Source organism: Myodes glareolus, chromosome 6, assembly GCF_982192425.1.
Source record: "Myodes glareolus chromosome 6, mMyoGla1.1, whole genome shotgun sequence".
Taxonomy (NCBI): domain Eukaryota; kingdom Metazoa; phylum Chordata; class Mammalia; order Rodentia; family Cricetidae; genus Myodes; species Myodes glareolus.
Window position 1 is genome coordinate 4220190 of NC_142031.1, and position 18894 is coordinate 4239083.

At 53.3% G+C, this 18894-nt stretch overlaps 1 protein-coding gene across 4 annotated transcripts in view; it reads right to left on the reverse strand.

The window, feature by feature from the left end:
• Nphp4 (nephrocystin 4) overlaps positions 1-18894 on the reverse strand; it is an 84659-nt gene that overhangs the window by 44329 nt on the left and 21436 nt on the right. For all 4 annotated transcript variants that reach the window (XR_015738020.1, XM_087906809.1, XM_087906810.1 and 1 more), the window contains 6 exons: positions 18204-18268; positions 16683-16838; positions 15981-16117; positions 11461-11642; positions 10761-10887; positions 1393-1575 (listed from right to left, as the gene is read on the reverse strand). Coding sequence is in view for 3 of the 4 variants with exons in the window: in XM_087906809.1 (XP_087762935.1) it covers positions 1393-1575; positions 10761-10887; positions 11461-11642; positions 15981-16117; positions 16683-16838; positions 18204-18268 (850 nt within the window). In the remaining variant the exon portion in view is untranslated. The remainder of the gene's footprint in view (positions 1-1392; positions 1576-10760; positions 10888-11460; positions 11643-15980; positions 16118-16682; positions 16839-18203; positions 18269-18894) is intronic.

Here is an 18894-nt window from a genome sequence, read left to right on the forward strand (position 1 = left end):
ACAGGCACATTACAGGCACCACAGAGCGGGGATGGGTGGGGGTGGGACAGGCACATTACAGGCACCACAGAGCGGGGATGGGGGGTGGGGGTGAGACAGGCACATTACAGGCATCACAGAGTGGGGATGGGTGGGGGTGGGACAGGCACATTACAGGCATCACAGAGCGGGGATGGGTGGGGGTGGGGGTGAGACAGGCACATTACAGGCACCACAGAGCGGGGATGGGGGGTGGGGGTGAGACAGGCACATTACAGGCATCACAGAGTGGGGATGGGTGGGGGTGGGACAGGCACATTACAGGCACCACAGAGCAGGGGCTGGGTGGGGGTGGGGGTGAGACAGGCACATTACAGGCACCACAGAGCAGGGGCTGGGTGGGGGTGGGGGTGAGACAGGCACATTACAGGCACCACACAAAACTGCAGGGGTCAGAGGTTACCATAGCCTAGAGGGCCAGGATGGATCCCAGACATTGGCCAGAGGTAAGTCATAGTTCCAAAACTGCCCATGTGGCCCTGAGTAACTGGACTTCCACAACCACAACCTGGGCAGGGAAGCCAGGGCATCCAGGACAGCCAGGGTGACACACACATCCTCCAGCCTCTCCTAGCCTTACTGGCTTTCCAGGTTGGAACTCAGAGAATGTCACAGCCGAACGGGTTTCTTCATCTGAGAATCCATTGCGGACCAGACACCCTATGTCCAGCCGAGAGGGGCACGGTCCAGAGTGGCTCTGAAGCCCAGCTGGGGACCGAAGCCAAAACCTAGTTCTCGTGCCACGAACCCTCCTGGCAAAAACCACATGACGTCCTCCTGAGTAACAAAACACAGACACAAGCAGAGGAGAAACCCCTCACAGAGTGTATGCAAAGTGTGCAAGGCCTCCAGAGGTGCAGATGTGAGGAAGGGTGTCAGCAGACCCGGGAGCGAAACTGACCTAACCGCAGCTCAGCGAGTGCCAAGGGCACATCCAGGACACAGGAGAGGTTTGTTCATGAAATGCTGGAAACATACTTGTCATACTTGTCAATTTATAGCGTTAAAAAGAAAAAAATAAACATAGACTCAGTGGGTAAAGTGTTTCTGAGAAAGTGTGAGGACCCCAGTTCAATACTGGTGGTAGGAGGGGAGACAGGGAGATCCCAGGGGTTCACTATCCAGGAATGCTAGCTCCAGTCAGCAAGCCCCAAGTTCAGTGAGATTCTGTGTCCAAAAATAGGATAAAGAAGAATACTGGAAAAAATTCCTATGTCAACTGCTGGCATCCACATGCATTCTCATGGGTGACTGCACCCAAATATCACACACACACACACATATACACACACACATACACACACACATGAACTGGCTAGAAGCATATGAGAATCACACCTATGAAGTACTTACCTCCTCAGAGCTCATGCTAGCTGAAGGCACCTTATAGACCAGACAGTGTGAGGGGTTGTGCTGGATCCCACCCTGAAGAGGCAGTGTCACCTTTCCGGAGGTCACTTCCGGCTCAGGGTTCCAGACAGCCCAGCGAACCATGTGCATGCATGCCAAGTAGGAGAGAGAGGTGGACGAGGCCGCCTGGAAACAAACCACAGCCACAGGAGTTAGCACAGCAGCCACTGAGTGGGAAATCAGTGATGGGGGTCACATACACCCTAGTTAGGGCTGAGAGCGGCAGGAGGCCAGGACCACCCATCCCACCCAAGAAGGCAGCGGAGGCAGAAGGACGCATGCGCATCCACAGTGTAAACAACGTGTCCTGAGGCCCACCAGTCTCATGACCCCATCAGCTTTCTCCTGTGGCTCAAGGCAGCAAGGGCCACTCTAAGACACCTCCACTCCTCGGGGACCTTTCTGCAGATCTGCAAACCCTCGAGAACTTGCCAGGCTCTCCTCAAATGCATCAGGAAAATTAAGGAATGGTACCCATGTTGCTGAAGAAAAGCTTTGCAAAATAATGGTGTGTGTGGGTGTGGGTGTGGGTGTGGTCTACCTATATGTGTGAGAATGTGAGGGAGATGTGCATGTGTGTATGTGTGTATGTATATATGTGAGGGGCTGTATATGTATGTGTGAGTGGGTGTGTGGAAGGTGTGTATGTGGGAACAGTCTAAGTATGTATGTGTTTGTATGTATGTATGTGTCTGTGTGTATGTCTCTAAGTGTGTGTGTGTGTGTGTGTGTGTGTGTGTGTGTGTGTGTGTATGGGTACAGGTATATGTATGTGTGTGTATAGGTGTATGTATATGAATGCATATGAGGGGATGGAGGTTCATGATCAACTTAGGGCTACCGATACGCATCCTGGTCAAAGACTGAAGAGAAGATAAGCACATTATACTGGAGAATGCATCTGGAGTTGGGAGCACAATCAGGCTCAGGTCTAGGCATTATCCTCCACCCTCTCAGTGAGCAGCCAATGAAAAGAATGCGGCCTTAGGAAACCCAGCTCACGGCCATCTGTCGGTCACAGAAAGCTGCCTCCACAAATACGGATGTGGAGTCCGGCTCAACGATGTATTCTAAAGCTGTCACTTCCATCTCTTTTCTTGTAAGATAACAGCTGAGCTCCAGGTCACTGTGGAGTCCAGGAGTGCCACTGGGCCCATCGAGAGGTGACCACTTTGAGTAGAAGCCCTGATAGGCAGATCCTAGGAAGGGGAAGTTCTCTGAGGTCCACAGGAAACTGTCACACCACAAGGTGACCTATAACTCTAGTCTAGAAGGTCCAGGGAAGGGGTCGCCAGCCTCCTTTTCACTGAGACGCAAAGTCTCAGCCACCACATGCTCCAAAGCAACATCCTGACGGCAACGGAAGGGAAAGGAGTTTGAACCCAGACTGCCCTGTCCTGACGCTCTTAATGGGCAGCTGACCAGCCGGACACACAGGTCAAGGGATACACCAGATGAGCCGGCTCACTGCCCTGGGCAGCAGGTTGAGGTCACACAGGTGCAGACAAGGGCACGTAAGGGCACAGACCCAGCACTCAGCACAACTGTGGTGTGGGGGACACAAACGTGGGTAACCTAGAAGGGGCCTCCTTATCTTGATGAGGTCGGAAATCCACAGCAGCCTGAGACAGACACATGAAGCGCCATCCCCAAGAAAAGGGCTCCAAGGGACAAGGACAGTGGGGTTCTAGCAGTGGCCAAGGTCCTGACAGGGCCTGCTCATTTAACTGGAAACAAGGAGTGGCCGTGCCAGCGCCACTGCCAGACATGAGCAGATGCCACACACTCACAAGAAGGCCTCTGTTAGACTAAACCACAGACAAGTTCAAGGCCTGACAGCAAAGTGGCACAGCCCTCGCTCCCGTGACGGGCCTCTGCCCTGCCCTATGCTCTTTACATCCATCAGGGAAAACCCCAGAGCAGGAGTCTTGACCGCTGTCTCGCTGTGCAGCTAGACTTCAGACTGTGCAGACCAGCAGAGCAGAGCTGGTTCTTCCCCACAGTCAGGCTTCAGAGGGTGGGCCTAGGTCCTGCCATGTTCACATCCCTGTCAGTGTTTATGGGGTCTGGGTTCCTGGCCACTGGGTGAGAAAAAAAAAGAAGAAAAAAAAAACCCTGAAGTATAAACAAAGAATCCAGAGAGTGGAAAGCTTAGCATCAGATTCTGCCACACCAGGAAGCGCCTGCTTCCACCCTGCCCAGGCCTCCACTCTGCCCCGGCCTTCACCCTGCCCCCGCGTGGGCAGGACAGATTTTGGAAGGTGCTGGGTAGCTGCAGGGCGTCAGCTGGCACTGGTGACAGATCCAGTACAATCTCTACACATGGAGCCAGAGCACTCGCCAATGAAACAGCCTAAACTCAGAAGCGGCTGGATGGCTTCTGTAAACACAGTCGCTCAAGGCGGGATCAAAAACAAAACAGGCATCCAAGCGTCCGTGTGATCAGCACGACGCCTTCTGGCTTGGTTTCTCAAATTAGGTGATCCTGACATCTAATTTTCCAATTTCACGGTTCTCTGTGGCTGTTTGGTTCTCGATCAATATAAACCTCTTGCGTGTGGAGTATCTGTCAGTTAGATCAACACTCGCTTCTCCTCGCTTTTGCCTTTAACAGCGAGGGATGATTTGTGAGCTACTGATCACTTCTGAGACTCCGACATGATAACTGGGAGCTGGTGGCAGCCCGACTCCACACATGTGCCCGTCTCCTGCAGCCAGCCCAGAGGCTCCTGCTTCAGGCCCTTCCCCAATCCTCACTACTCGGGGCCAAGCACACGCACAGAGCAAGCACGGTCACTCATTGGGCCTCCCCTGGCCACGATTTTTTTGTTGTTGTTGTTAAAATTAAAAGCTGGCAGGAACCACAATGCAGCCCTGCAGATACAGCCAGACAGGAGGCAGAGACAGGAGGACTCTGAGACAAGGAGTTCAGGGGCAACCTCAGTGACACAGGATGACCCCATCTCAAAAGGAAAAATAAAAATGATGACTGGCTTTATCATTTCTTTTCCTGCCATTTAGATCAGAATTGATGCATCCTCAAAAGAAAGAGAGAAAAGCCCAAACTACTCTGAAACAAATAGCTTTCATTTAACTATAAGAAGCTATATAAAAAGCCAAAGGCGCACAGACAGGCTTATGAGCCAGGGTTGGCTGTAAAACTGAAGTCAGCAAAGCCACAGGCGGAATTCTCACACCGACCCCCACAGGTGCTACCGCCCAGAGTCCCAGTAGTGAGCTGACATCTGTCCCATCCTGCCCCCTGGAGCATGTGGTGTGCGCAGATGCGATGAGCATCGTGAGATGAGCTCATCCCGGGGTAGCTGAGCTCCCTGGAAGCGGATGACAAGTCTAGGAAGAACGCTAGGATGGAGCCAGAGACATGCAGGGATGGAGACAGCAATGTGCTCGTCCTTATAACCCCAGCTCTGGGAGGTAAGATACAGGGGTCTCTGGGGCTTGCTGCACATGCATGCACATGCACACACACACAGACACACACACATACACAAACACACACATACACACACAGACACACACATACATATAGACACACATACACACATACACATACACACACAGACACACACAGACACACACATACACATACACACACACACACACACACACACACACACACACATACACACACCAAGTCGCAGCTAGCACCCGAGCAATGACAATCAAGGAGTACTCTGCAAACAAACACAGTGACTTAAGAAGTTATCAGACCTCTAAGGGAGGTGACAAGAAAGCGTGGAGCACTGTGAAGGCCACTGCAGAGGCCACAGTTCAGACCTCAGCCAGGACCCTGAGCAGTCTGTCTCATGGTGGGAGGGGAAGGCTCTGTCCTTTGAAATCTACACAGAACCCACACCCCCAGGCAAGCAGTATAGGAGGTAGAACCCAGCCACTGCCTGCCCACCCAGACAGCCTGAGTCCAGAAACCACTCCTCCAAAAGGACCCGAGTTCTGGACCAAGGTGATGAGTACTGGAAACAGGCAGTGGTGGCATGAGCCTCCACCGCTCCTCCCCGCCAGCCCTCCAGCAGAGGGTGTGCACCAAGCAGCATCAATTGCACAGCTAGGTGCAGCAACCTAGCACAGATGAGAGGCACAGTGAAACTCGCAGCCACTGCCAGTTAATTCCCTTCACACACATTCACAGGGGCAAGGGAAGCCTAACGGCCCATATTAACATCATCTGCTCCCCCATGTATGACCTGGCCTTCGAGATATCACTAAGACTCACAGGGATCATTTATTAGGCAATATTTTCAGCTCATTCAACTAAGCACAGTGGTTACGTTTAGCCACACACATGAGCAGTGAAAGCAAGCTCCACGGCCTAGAACAACCCTCCTGATTGGCTAACGGGACAGCAAAACTCTAACTCCTTTGTCGGCCTGTCGGGGCCGAAGAAGCAAGAGAGGTTGTCCTGGTTGCTGAGGTGAAGACTGAGTCGGGCACAGCAGCTGCACAGACACCTAGGAAGCGGCAGCATGGGCAGCCGGGGGGTCTGATTGCAAGCCGAAGCTCTGCTTATGCCGTGGTGTCACCGCGGGGCCACGGGTACCAGCTGCTTGACTCCACTCCTCCAGACGCGGGGAAGATGCTTCACGGAGACGATCCACACAGGCACTGCAGAGGCGTTAGATGTAAAGGACAGAAATGCCACACGCAGAACAGCATGGAAAACAAATGTCCACGAACACATCTAGCAGGAAGCAGTCAAAACCCACATCTGTAACCATAAAAAGTCACAAAACACAAACATAGTGGCTGAGGAGATGGCTGCTGAAGAGGGAAGAAGACAGGAGTTCGGGTCCCCGCAACCTATATAAACAGGGGTGGATGTGGGGGCCTGTCTCCAGAGGGCAGAGACAGAGATTCCAGGGGCAAGCTGACTAGCTAGCTAGCTGCATTGGTGAGCGCGCTGGTCCACTTTGACACAAGCTAGTCATCAGAGAGGAGGGAAGCCCCACGGAGAAAATGACCCCTTAACATCAGGCTGCAGGTGTGCCCGGAGGGCATTTTCTTAATTATTAATTGATGTGGGGGTGGGGATAGTCCATGGTGCACCCACAGTGGCCACCCTAGGCTTTTGCTTTTGGGTTCTGTAATAAAGTAGACTGAGGAACCCATAAAGAGCAAGTCAGTCAGCCGCACCCCTCCATGGTCTCTGCATCAGCTCAGCTCCTGTCTCCAAGTTTCTGCCCTGTCTGAGTTTCTGCCCAGACTTCCTTCAGTGATGAACAGTGATGTGTAAGTGTAAGTCAAACAAACCCTTTTCTCTAAGTTGCTTTAGGTCATGGTATTTCATTACGGCAATAGCAACCTAAGACAGTAAGCTCCTGCCTCAAAAGATAAGTGGAAAATGCTCAAGGAAGCCTCCAGACACAAATCCCAGGCCCCCATATACGGGAGCACACACATGCAAACACACATACACACATGCAAGCACACCACACACACACACACAAACATACATACACACATGCAAGCACGCCACACACACACATGCACGCGCGCGCACACACACACACAGAGCTTTACTACAATGTCTGGCACAATGTGTTTGCACAATCATGGGGGCAGGGTCACAAGTTCTTGGTCACCTGACTGACTCCCGGGTCCAGGGGTCCTTGGCTTTTCCTGACTCCAGGGAGATAAAATGCTCTCAAGGGAAGCAGGGATCAGAAATGTCACACAGGACGCAAAGGTGCTCTCCACAGAAACACACTCTGAACAGTGACTGACAGAGAAGACGCCTTCAGAGGGGGCCCCAAATCAGCGTGAGGGACTGGAGTCAAGCAAAGGCAAGGGTCCTTTGGCTGCTGCGGCACAGAAAATCAGATGGACTTCTAATAAAAACACAGGCCCATCACAGAAGGACCTCAGGCCAGTCGCTGGCTACAAATGACATCTCGCCTAAAAAAGGAGATAAGAAGAAATGTGAGCTCTGTGTTTAGCAAAGTCTCAGATTCTACAGAGCAGAGGGAGCTATGAACAGGCAGCTCTAGTACCCAGGGCTCCATCTGGCCTGGGTGGAGACCACTCCCCTTGTTGTTCTATGACAGTGATGGGGTGGGGGAACTGATGTAGATGAAGCAAATGCTCCTGGGCTTTCTGCCTATGGAGGAGCAGGACCCATGTACCACTAAGGACCCAAGCTGCAGTGAGAGGCCAGAGGACTCTGCCATGAGCCCAAACCCAACCCCAAAGTTTGCAATGTTTAATTAAAATTCTCAAAATGGTGGTTAAAGAAGCACCTGGTGGGAACAGGCAGATGGCTCAGCAGGTAAGGACACTGTGGCTTACTCTGACAGCCAGAGTTTGATACTGTGAAAGGAAAGAACCAGCTCCCAAAGCTGTTCTCTGACCTCCACACGTGTGCATGCATGTGTACGTGTGTGTGTGTGTGTGTGTGTGTGTGTGTGTGTAAAATACACACATGTACAAAATCACAAATGAAATTTTAAAAGATACCTGTGGTCTCAAAATTAAAAAGAAAAAGATACCCCAAGTGAATTAACTGGGCAATGAGGAGACCTGCCCTGAATGTGGGCATCACACACACATGGGCTGGGGGCCAGACTGGATTAAAAAGGGGAAGGCAGCTGACTGCACATTCATCCCTCTGCCCCTGCTGCTTCCTGGTCCATTGATGTAAGTGGCCTCACGTGCTCCTGAAGCCGCCCTGGCAAGCCACTGCCCCCACAATGCCTTTTCCACCATGATGGGTACCCTCAAACCAGGAATCAACCTTCACTTCCTCCCGTAAGTGTCTGTCTTTAGGTATTCTGTCACTGCAAAAGTAATACAATGCTGACAACACCAGCGTTACAAAGATCACTCAGGTGACAGCCGGTCGGGAGACTGCCAGGAGCCGGCCAGGATTCGTCCCTGCCCACAGACCAGCACCACACATGGCATGCACTCACCTCTCCGTTAAACCAAAGAACATCAGTAAATACACAAGTAACAAGTCAGACATAACTCCTTCGCGACTTGGGGAGGGGCATATCTTGTCACGTGACACCACACAGAGCAATGTTTTCACTCCTACAAACCTCGGGAAGGCTCAGTACCTTGGCCCTCACTCCATTCTCATGCTTTGGGAAAGCTGTGCCACCATTCAGTCAGTTGGCAAACATTCTGGGGACCACGACTGCACACTGAGCTTGGCAGTGAGGCAGCCCCGGGGGACTGACAAGGTCCACCACTCCCTGGACACCACCTCCTGGGCAACTCACAACCCGATTTACCCCCAAAGACAAAATACAGAGACAAGGCTTCGATCGCTGCAGCTAAAGAGTGAGACACTTACAATGGCTGTGCCTCCCCATTTGTTTTTAATAATTCAAGGCTGGGAATGAAATGGATTCGACTTCCCGCCGGTGCTCTCCCTGACCCAGTGGGTCTCCCTCCTGTCTGGACGGGCCATCTGAAGACACACTGTCCATAAAAGGGGATGGAGGCTCTCAGCTCTGCTCTGAAACACAACACCCAGACAGAAGCCTGGCAACACGGGACGAGGAAATCCAGCAAAGCCACCCTGGGAACGTGTCCACCAAATGACGAGAAAACCCAGGGTCCCTGGCTTGAACAAGGACCCTGAGTGCAAGTCTTACAGCGAGAGCAAAGCAGAGCTTTCGATGACCATGGGAATGAGAGGTGTCCGTGCCACTGACCGCTACCCCCATGGTGAGGAGCTGAGCCCATCTTTGGGGACAGCTACCAGCCATGAACAGAAAACGACGAAAGGATTGCAGGTGCTCTGGAGTAGTCAGGGAGGAAGAACAGACGAGCCTGGCTCAGAGTGGTGGACGCGGAGCTGGCAATGGAACACGAGGTCATCACATGCTGCCCTGCACTCCGTCTATGTGTCGGTTTACAATAAAAAATAAAATATACTCAGGGGAAGGGAGATGGCTCCAGAGAGAGAGTGTGTCGGCTGAGCAAGCATAAGGACAGAAGCCTGGACCCCCAGAAGCCACACAACAGACCATGGTGACACCGGCTACCCCAGTACATAGGGAGCGGAGACATGAGATTCCCCAGGACAGGCCAGCTGGCTAGCCTGGCCAGAACTGCTGAGCTCTGGGCTCAGTGAAGGACTTTGCTGGATAAATAATGTGGAGAAGTGAGAGAGAAAGACTCCTGTCAGCAACTTCAGGCCTCCTCATGCATGTGCACACAAACAACACACAACCCTGCATGTCCCACACCCACAACAAGAAGAATGAAAAGGAAGCAGGCACCCACATCCCGGATGGATACTGAAGATAACGCCTCCAAAGACAGCGGTGGGGCTGCGCTGCTGGGTGCTGGGTGCCCCTCCTTGACCAGTAGAGCCTGTGGACAAGGCTATGCCATGGGTAGGTCTAATGTAGCCCAGGCTGGCCAGAAACTTGTATACAGCTGAAGAAGGCCCTGAGCATCTGATCCTCGGGCCTCTGCCTCCCAAGTCACAGTGGACAAGGCGCCTGCTGCCTAGCAGCAACCCACAGGCCTGGTTCTCCCACAGTCCACCCACGACGACCCACACCCACGTGCACCTGCACAGCACATGTGAGGTAAAACACCTGATGACAAACAAGGCAGCAGGTGATAAACTGTTCACTAAAGTGACCAAGACTTGAGGTTACCCCAGGAAGGCCCCGTGTGAGCAGAAGACACGGGAGTTGGGGCTCTGGCGGTGGCAAAGATGGAGAGCACAGTGGACAAGTGGGCTCCAACGCCCCCCCCCCCGACCCAGGCTTAACTCCCTTCTTTAGAGAACTGGCCCGCAATGAAGCCCTCACCACGGTGTCCGTCAGTCTCCCTTGCATTAGCTGTCAAATGACCTAGGATTAAACAGAAACTGTGTCTTAAGAGCGGCACGACCTGCTTCCCAGGGACTCTGCCCCACGTAAGCTGTCTGCCCGCTCCACTCCTGTCAACCAAACTACAAATTCTGACTTTTGATCCTGACGTAGATGCACGGAAAGTTCACTCTAGAAAGCCGCTTATCGCTACACTTAAGAGCAAATGAAAAATGTAGTAAAATGGCCTCGCTTTTCAAAATAATTACTGGCTCAATAATTATGAATTAGAGATGTTTTGGTGTGTGAAGTTTTCTGGGCAGTGTTCTACCACCACAGAACCTCCAGTGCCCACGAAGATGATGAGGGCAGAAAGAGGCTGGTTCCCAGTCCCACAGGCCGTGCCGTTACCAAGGCTTTTAATGCAGAGGAGACACTGGTGCCCGCCAGTTCCCCTCGGCATGAAGCTAACTGCACGGAGGCTGATCCCTAAAGGAGACTCACACTGCCGTCGGCTCCGGAAGGGCTGCTGAACACGTACTCCAGCTGGAAGACGATGGCAAAGGCCGGATGACTGACCATCTCCGGGAGTCGCAAGTGGCTTCTCAAAACCAGAGCCTGGTTCCCAGAGCTGGTCGGAAACACAAACCAGGTATCGGACGTCAGAACATGGGCTCCCTCCCAGCTGTGTCCCCCTCCCCAAGACGAGCAGCCGCAGTCCAGGGACTCCAGGACACAGTGGGTCCGCTCTGCTCAGCCTACAGTGGCCACTGCGTTTACCACTAGCACCACCTCCAGACTAGCAGAGGTAGCCTGCAGGGGAGACAGTCAAGTCACTGAGCGTGGCCAGAGAGGCGAGGGAGCCCGTGTGACAGCTGCCTCCTGCGTTTGTCTGCATGGGGCCCAGCACATGAGATTCAACAAAGTAAGACGTGAAACCTTTGGAAAAGAAACCCCAGGGCGGGCGGCTCCAGGAGGTGTGCGAGGGGCTCTTCAGACCCTCGGCTGGAAGCTTCTAAAGTTCTAGCCCCAAAGTGGTCACAGCAAAAATGGTGGCTTTTCCTAAGTGTACAACGCTGAGGTTTTGCCTGATAGGTGTGACTGAGCAGAAGGGAAGGGGGTGATGGGGAGGCAACCCACAGGGCAAGCCCACCCTGTACACTCAACATCCCCATTTCACCTGGCCCCTCAGCATGGGAGATACCTGTTCTTAGAAGAGGCGCAGACTCTCCTGCTGAAGCTGGCCGAGCGTGTCAAGGCCACATCCATCTCAGGTACAAGCACAACCACCTGGGGCCTGTGCACGAAGCCCAGGCCGTTATGGACACAGACGTGCAGGCGTCTCTCCAGGACCTCTAGGGTACCGCCATCCAGCAGGCCAGTGCCCTACGAGAGACACAGGATACAGAGAAAGAGTCCTGCATGGCAGTGAAGAGAGTGGCCAGAGGAGGTTGGGTGAGCCAAGACGGAGTCCACAAAGCACCCAGGCGGAGTGACACAGAGGGCAGGACACAGCGATGGCCACCGGCTTGAGCACACTGGGTACACTATGTACTTCCCAAGCAGCGTGGCCTTCCCCAGGTGCATGGGGAATCCCTCATCAAACAGACAGCTTAGAGCAGACAACAACCTCATATGCATGGACCTCAGATCCTCCTGGGAGACTGGAAGCCACCTCCTTGAGATGAGCACCACAGTGATGGAGAGGGACCCAGGGGCAGAACACACCCCCAGGTTCCACTCTGTCCTTCAGGAGAAAGTGGGGTGGGAAGAGGATGCAGGCTCAGGCAACAAGTCACAAGCGGACAGAAACGGAGTCTGCCCCAAAGCCATGGCTAGACACCACAGACCACCATCTTAGCAAGAAAGGTCAGGAACCCTATCAAATGGGCAAGTGTCCCTCCCAACTTAGCGAGAAACGCATTGCACCCCAACAAACTGACAGGTGTCCCTCCCAGCTTCAGTGGTTGTGAAATTACATGATCTTTACTAGTTGATCTTGAATTTTCTTGTTTTTCACTGCCTATTAATCAAGCTGAATGGGCCACATCTCAGCCTGTTAGTCTTTGATTAACAAAAATAAAACAGTGGAGATACGTGGAAAGGAAAGATACCACGGTGGTGAAATCCCTCCACAGTATTTGTAAGACGGTGTCAAGCCCGACAGAGCTGTTTTTATGCCGTAACTCCCTCAACCCGCTGTGCAAAGTAAGAAGGCGACAGGAGCGGCACAAAGAAAGTGGGCTCTCCTTGAACCCCATTCTCAGCCCCATGCTTCCCTACCACATGGAACAGAGCCAATAAGCCTCCTTCATTCATTCGTATACACACCTCATTAGTAACCAGCACAAAGGGAACCAGTGGGGTCACCCACTGGAGCATCTTATGTCAAACATTGCATGGTACGATGAACAAAACAGCCCATCTTTGGGGGGCAGACGCTCCCAGGAGGGGGTGGAGGACGTCCCTCAACAGAACCCCGGGAGGCAGACGTGGAAGAAAGTGAAGTTGTGCCCTCTGGAGAGGCCTGACCCTGATCGGCAGGAAGGAAGCCCAGGATGTAAGCACATGCCCAGAGGGTGGCCAAGTCCATGAGATAGCAAAGGAGGCAGCTCAGAGTGAGGGGAGGGGGAGGGTGAAGACAAACCCGTAGGATGAGGAGTCTGGATCTCTGCTCATGAGAAGCTAGAGCCCACAGAGGGTCACAAATGGGAACAAAGACAGCCAGAGTCAAGCTTCTGAAAGACAACCTGGACCAGAGTAAAAAAAAAAGATTCTCCCTGGGATCCCTAAGAACACAGCAAACAACACCTCCACAGAGAAACATCCCGCCATATCCCACAACAAAAACCACAAAGCCACCCACAGCCACCAAGCAAGGAAGGTGCCACCGAAACACCATTGCCTTCCAGACCTAGTGCCGTGACCGTGTCCAGCCTCTGGAATTCCCAGGGTAGAGCAAACAGGCTCCACCCAGCACCTGCCTCCACCCTGGCATCAACACTCAGCAAACTCCATGCTAGACTCGTGGAGGGTTGGCCTGAGCTGGCCACAGCGGCGGCAGCTGGGCTCCACGAGCCTCATGCTCAGAAGCAGCTGCAGCTGCGGAATTAGAGGTGATCAAGCCTCTGTGTGCATCAAGCTGCTACTGTCCACCACCCAAAGCCAGGCCCATCTGCACATGCGGGGCAGAGGCTATGACCTGAGAGTGTCACTACCAGCTACTCCCAGGGTAACCTCCTATAGCCTGAAGACAGCCTCAAGATTGATGTGCAATGCCCTTCCGTGTGCTGTGAATATGTTTTATTACCATTGGTTAATAAAGAAGGTGTAGTGACCTATGGCAGGGCAGAATATAGCTAGGCGGGAAAGACAAACTGAATACGGTGAGAAAGAAGGCAGAGTTGAGGGAGATGCCAGCAGCCGCTGGAGAAGCAAGATGTGAGGTAACAAGTCACCAGCCTCATGGTAAAATATAAACTAATAGAAATAGGTTGATTTAAGTTGTAAGAGCTAGTTAATAATAAGCCTAAGCTAATAGGTCAAACAGTATGTAATTAATATTAAGCCTCTAAATGGTTATTTTTAAAGCGGGTGAAGGACCAGGTGGGATGAGAAACCTCCAGTTACACAAGATCCCGTTGCATAAGTGCCCAGATATAAATAGAAATGTCCCCAAAAGGTAAATAAAGGCCTATACATCCATCAGGACAAATACATCACAGTCCACTCATACTGAGGAACACAACACAGCAGAGTGAGAAAGGAACCACACCAGTTGCTGATGAATGGGACCACAGCGCCATGGGCATGAGAAAACAACACAGAGGAAAGAAGCTCATTTCAGAGAAACCAAGGTCAAGGAGGGCAAACTGACGCTGCCAAAAGGTGCATCTGAGGGTGACAGAACAGAAACAGAAAAGAAAGACACGGCGAGAATAAAGCTGGGGCCTGGACGGGAGGAACACAGCAGGAGACCTTTCCTGGAGCTCACCACACACACACACACACACACACACACACACACACACACACACAGCGCCCACTGGTGCATCCTGCGCCCTTCTGGAGGTTTGCTATGGCGGGGGAACTGCCCACCAGTCTTTCACGCCCTGTGATGAAGGTGCTCTCTTCTGTTTCAAAGTTCAAAAGTGAAGCCCTCTCTGGTCGGAAGAAGCGGACGAGAAGAGGTCTGCCCACAGTCAAGTGCCAGTGACCCATTCTTTCTGTTCCGAGGGTGGACAAGGTTCATTCTCCCAGCAGGAGGGAGTTTCCCTGTGGCTGCCAGCCAAGAAGCAGGAGGAAGCCATGCAGGCCCAGGAAGGATGGGGCAGTGTATGGTGGTGGCACTGCCGGGCTTGACAGGCCACGCTCTGATCACAGCTGGGACAGTTGGAAAACAGGGGTCCCCCAACTGCAAAGGTATTTGGAGGTTCTCATGGTACACAGAGCATCTGAGAGGACCTCTTGTCAGAGCGGCAGCACCCAGAGCGTGAGGCTGACCAGTCAACAACAAGACAGGACCGGAGAGAGAACCCAGTGCATCCTGTGTGGGGGTGAGTGCGGCCCTGAGTGAGGCCAACACGGGAGCTCCATGTGCTGCCCTCACAACTGCCACTTCAATGCCCCTGCTCAGGGTGATCCCCCAAAAGCCGCACCCAAGCACATGATCAAACCCACATGTTCAGAAGCAACAGACAAGATAGGAACAGGCTCCCAACAGAGGCTCTCGGGGGACGATGGGGCTGTGTCCACACAGTTAGGCAGGACTCAGAGTGTCTTATGAGAGCACACTACTGACAAAAAACCACCATGAGGGGCCACCTTCAGCCACCTCCTCAAATGAGTCACCTGGCCTCAAAGGTCCGTGGGAACTGCTAAGTGTCTTATGTCTCCCTCTTTGATGAGGTAATTAGCTTTTAAAGGAAAACTATTTCACAGTCTACGGGAATTAACATCAGTGTTGCAGGCTGTCAGTGCCCCCTACAGACTGGAGGGTCTGCTCAAGGCGTGGCCTGGGAAAATGGCCCCTCCTAGTCCACTTCATCTGGTAAGCCAAGGAAAGATGTGCTTCTTCAGTCAGAAAAAAAAGAAGAGCAAAGGGCAGGACCAAACCTTCCAGGATGAACCCCATGCCCAGGACCACACTTCCCAGGATGAACCCCCATGACTGGGACCACACCTCCCAGGATGAACCCCACGACCAGGACCACACCTCCCAGGATGAACCCCCACGACTGGGACCACACCTCCCAGGATAAACCCCCAAGTCCAGGACCACATCTCCTGGGAAGAACCCCACGCCCAGGACCACACCTCCCAGGATGAAACCCCACGCCCAGGACCACACCTCCCAGGATGAAACCCCACGCCCAGGACCACACCTCCCAGGATGAACCCCATGCCCAGGACCACACCTCCCAGGATGAAACCCCACGCCCAGGACCACACCTCCCAGGATGAACCCCACGCCCAGGACCACACCTCCCAGGATGAACCCCATGCCCAGGACCACACCTCCCAGGATGAACCCCATGCCCAGGACCACACCTCCCAGGATGAACCCCATGCCCAGGACCACACCTCCCGGGATGAACCCCCACACCCAGGACCATGACTCCCAGGACGAACCCTCACACCCAGCAACACTAAATGTAGGTCACCCCAGCCCTGCGGCAGGCAGCAGGGTCATGTTATACTACAGCGGGGTGAGACATGAGTTACCTCCCGGAAGTAGTCGCTGGTGAGCAGTTCCAGAAGTTCCTCCTCAAACTTCTCCAGGGAGGGGTACATGGTGAAGAAGAGGTCATCCAAATGCCATGTGGTGGGCTTCTGGAAGCGAGGCTTCCTCAGGGCATCGCCTGGAGTGGGAAGAGGGCTCTGTTAACCTCGTTCCTGCCAGTCCCAGGCTGCTCAGACAGCATACCAGAACCTCCACAGGGCTAGGCAGGCTGAACCAAGCTCACCCAGCACCTGCTGGCTCTATCACTTGAGGCTTCAGCAAGACCACGCCGGCTCTGACTCACGCTGCTGACCTACCCTGCGTCATTTGAACCATGCAGATATGCGTTGTCCATGCCACAGTGCAACCAAAAAGCAGTCATGACAATGTCACTGATACATGACCCAGGAGAGAAGGGAGCCAGTGACAGCAGTGTTCCAGGTACAGCCATGGAGACAGGAAGTGTGGGTGCCATAGCACTTCCCAGGGAAAGACGGTGAGCAGGCAGGAAGCTGACACTCTTCACAACGGGACTGAGCGGTAGGTGTCACTGTCTCCCACTCTCCCACCACACCACCAGGCCACACGGCTGAGCTAAGGGACACATGGGCAGCCCAGCCACCATCACCCTTCAGGATGAGCCCAGGTCCTCTGAGGTTTGAGCTAACCCAGACTCACAGCGACCAGATCCAAGGGCAGCTTACCCGTGTCCCCATGAGGAGGAAGGAGGCCAGGGATCTGCTGGAGACCAGACACCAGGAGATTCTCGGGGAGCAGATGGAAGGCAGGCTCCAGGGGTGGGTGTGGCTTCAGGGTGTACTGCAGGCTACAGTTCTCCATCAGCATCATGTGCTTGCTCTCTGGGGGAGGGGCAACAGACAGGGGCTAAAAGCAAGAGCATTTCCCATCAAAGAGCTAAAACCCAGGAATGACAACAAATGCCATGAGCAGACGGCTTGTTTCCAAAGGATGACGTCAGACGTGCCGCACACACCTGTCTTCACACTGGGGAACCACATGCAGGAGGAATGCGCATTCCAGGCTAGGCCTGGCTACACACAGCACGCCTTGTCTCAAGTTCCAGGCTAGACCTGGCTCCACAAAGCACGCCTTGTCTCGAGTTCCAGGCCAGGCCTGGCTACACACAGCACGCCTTGCCTCGAGTCCCAGGCTAGACCTGGCTACACACAGCACGCCTTATCTCAAGTTCCAGGCTAGACCTGGCTCCACAAAGCACGCCTTGCCTCGAGTCCCAGGCTAGGCCTGGCTACACACAGCACGCCTTGTCTCAAAATAACAAAAATAAAATAAAGGCAAAAAGGACCAAGCTGCCTTCATTTTCTCTGTTGAAACTGAAACAAGAAGATCTTGTCTCTCGGCTTTTGCTTGCACTGTGCGTGAGCGTATGCGTGTGTGTATGCATGTGTGCACCTGGTGCAGGAAGATGAAGGCTAGAGGACACTTTGGGTGCTGTTTCTCAGGTTCCTTCTACTTTTTGCTTCACACAGGATGCCTCATGGCCTAGGATTTCACCAATTGGTTGGGCTGCCTGGCCAACGAGCTCGTGGAGATCTGTCCATCTGCCTGGCCAATGAGCTCACAGAGATCTCTCCGTCTGCCTGGTCAATGAACTCGCAGAGATCTGTCTCCCACCTCTCTGCTGCTGGAAATACGAGCAGGTGCCAGCAGGTGCCACCGTGCCAGCTTTTTAGCTGGGTTCCAGGGACCAAGCATCTCCGTGACTCTATATGTGTTTCTGAGATTGTTTCGCTGTCCGTATTGCTCAGACTGACCCTGGACTCCAAGAATTACGAGATCCTCCTCCCTCAGCCTCCCAAGTGTCCAGGACCCCACCATGCCCAGCTCCACAATAGTGAAGTTTTACTCTGACAAATTCAGTCTTTCTGGCCATAAAACAAGCTGTGCAGTTCCCAAGCCTGGCTAGGAGACAGGAAGATGCTCACGCTGACATTTTTAGTCACAGCCTTGCAGGCAGCCAGCCCCACATGAGGCGGGCACAGGAGGGCAGGTCAGAGACAGAGGCAGGGTCCTCGTCCGTCCACTACAGAACCAAAGCCAGCCCATAACACAGGAGCCATAACCATTGCACTGTTTCCTAGGCTGAAAGGGTTCAGACCGAGAAAGACAAACAGACAGAGCGAAACAGAGAGCACCCAGGAAGTCAGGAGCTCGAGACACATGCCAAGACCAGGCTAGGCTCTTACGTTCTATGGGATCCTGGAGAAGTGGGTGCAGAAGGGCTCTGGGGGTGCCATGATACAGCCTCAACCTGAAAGACAGAACCAAGAAACCATGTCAACCGCCCATCTCCCATGACCAGGACAGCCCCTGGGACCCTGCCTCCCAGAGCCTCTTAAATGTTGCTGATCACATCTGCTGCAGAAAGAGGTGGCTAAGGGCAGGGCCAGCCCGCCATGTTATTTTAAACACGCCCCACAGACCTGCAGCCCAAGGAGCAGGAAGCTAGAAAATGGGCTGGAGAGGCAGCTAGGTAGTCAAGGGCAGTTGCTCACAACCACCTGAAACTCTATCTCCAAGGGATCTGATGCCCTCTTCTGGTCTCCAAGCGCACACACATGCGCACACACACACACACACACACACACACACACATGCAAACAATAATGATGATAATAATAATTTTAAGCTAGGAAACAACAGAAATAGCCTGACTGCTAAGTCCCAGGAAGACACTGGCCAGCCCCCTTACTGGAGCCGCGTCTTTATCCAGGCACGGCATTCCCATGCATGTTTGTGGGGTATATCGAGTTAACACACTGGGCAGAGACTTCTGGCATCTTCTAGTGGAGACCGGGGCACTGCCAGGCATCCTACAGTGCATGAGATGGCTCCACAGCAAAGAATGACCAGGCCTGAGGGAGCAGCTCCTGCACT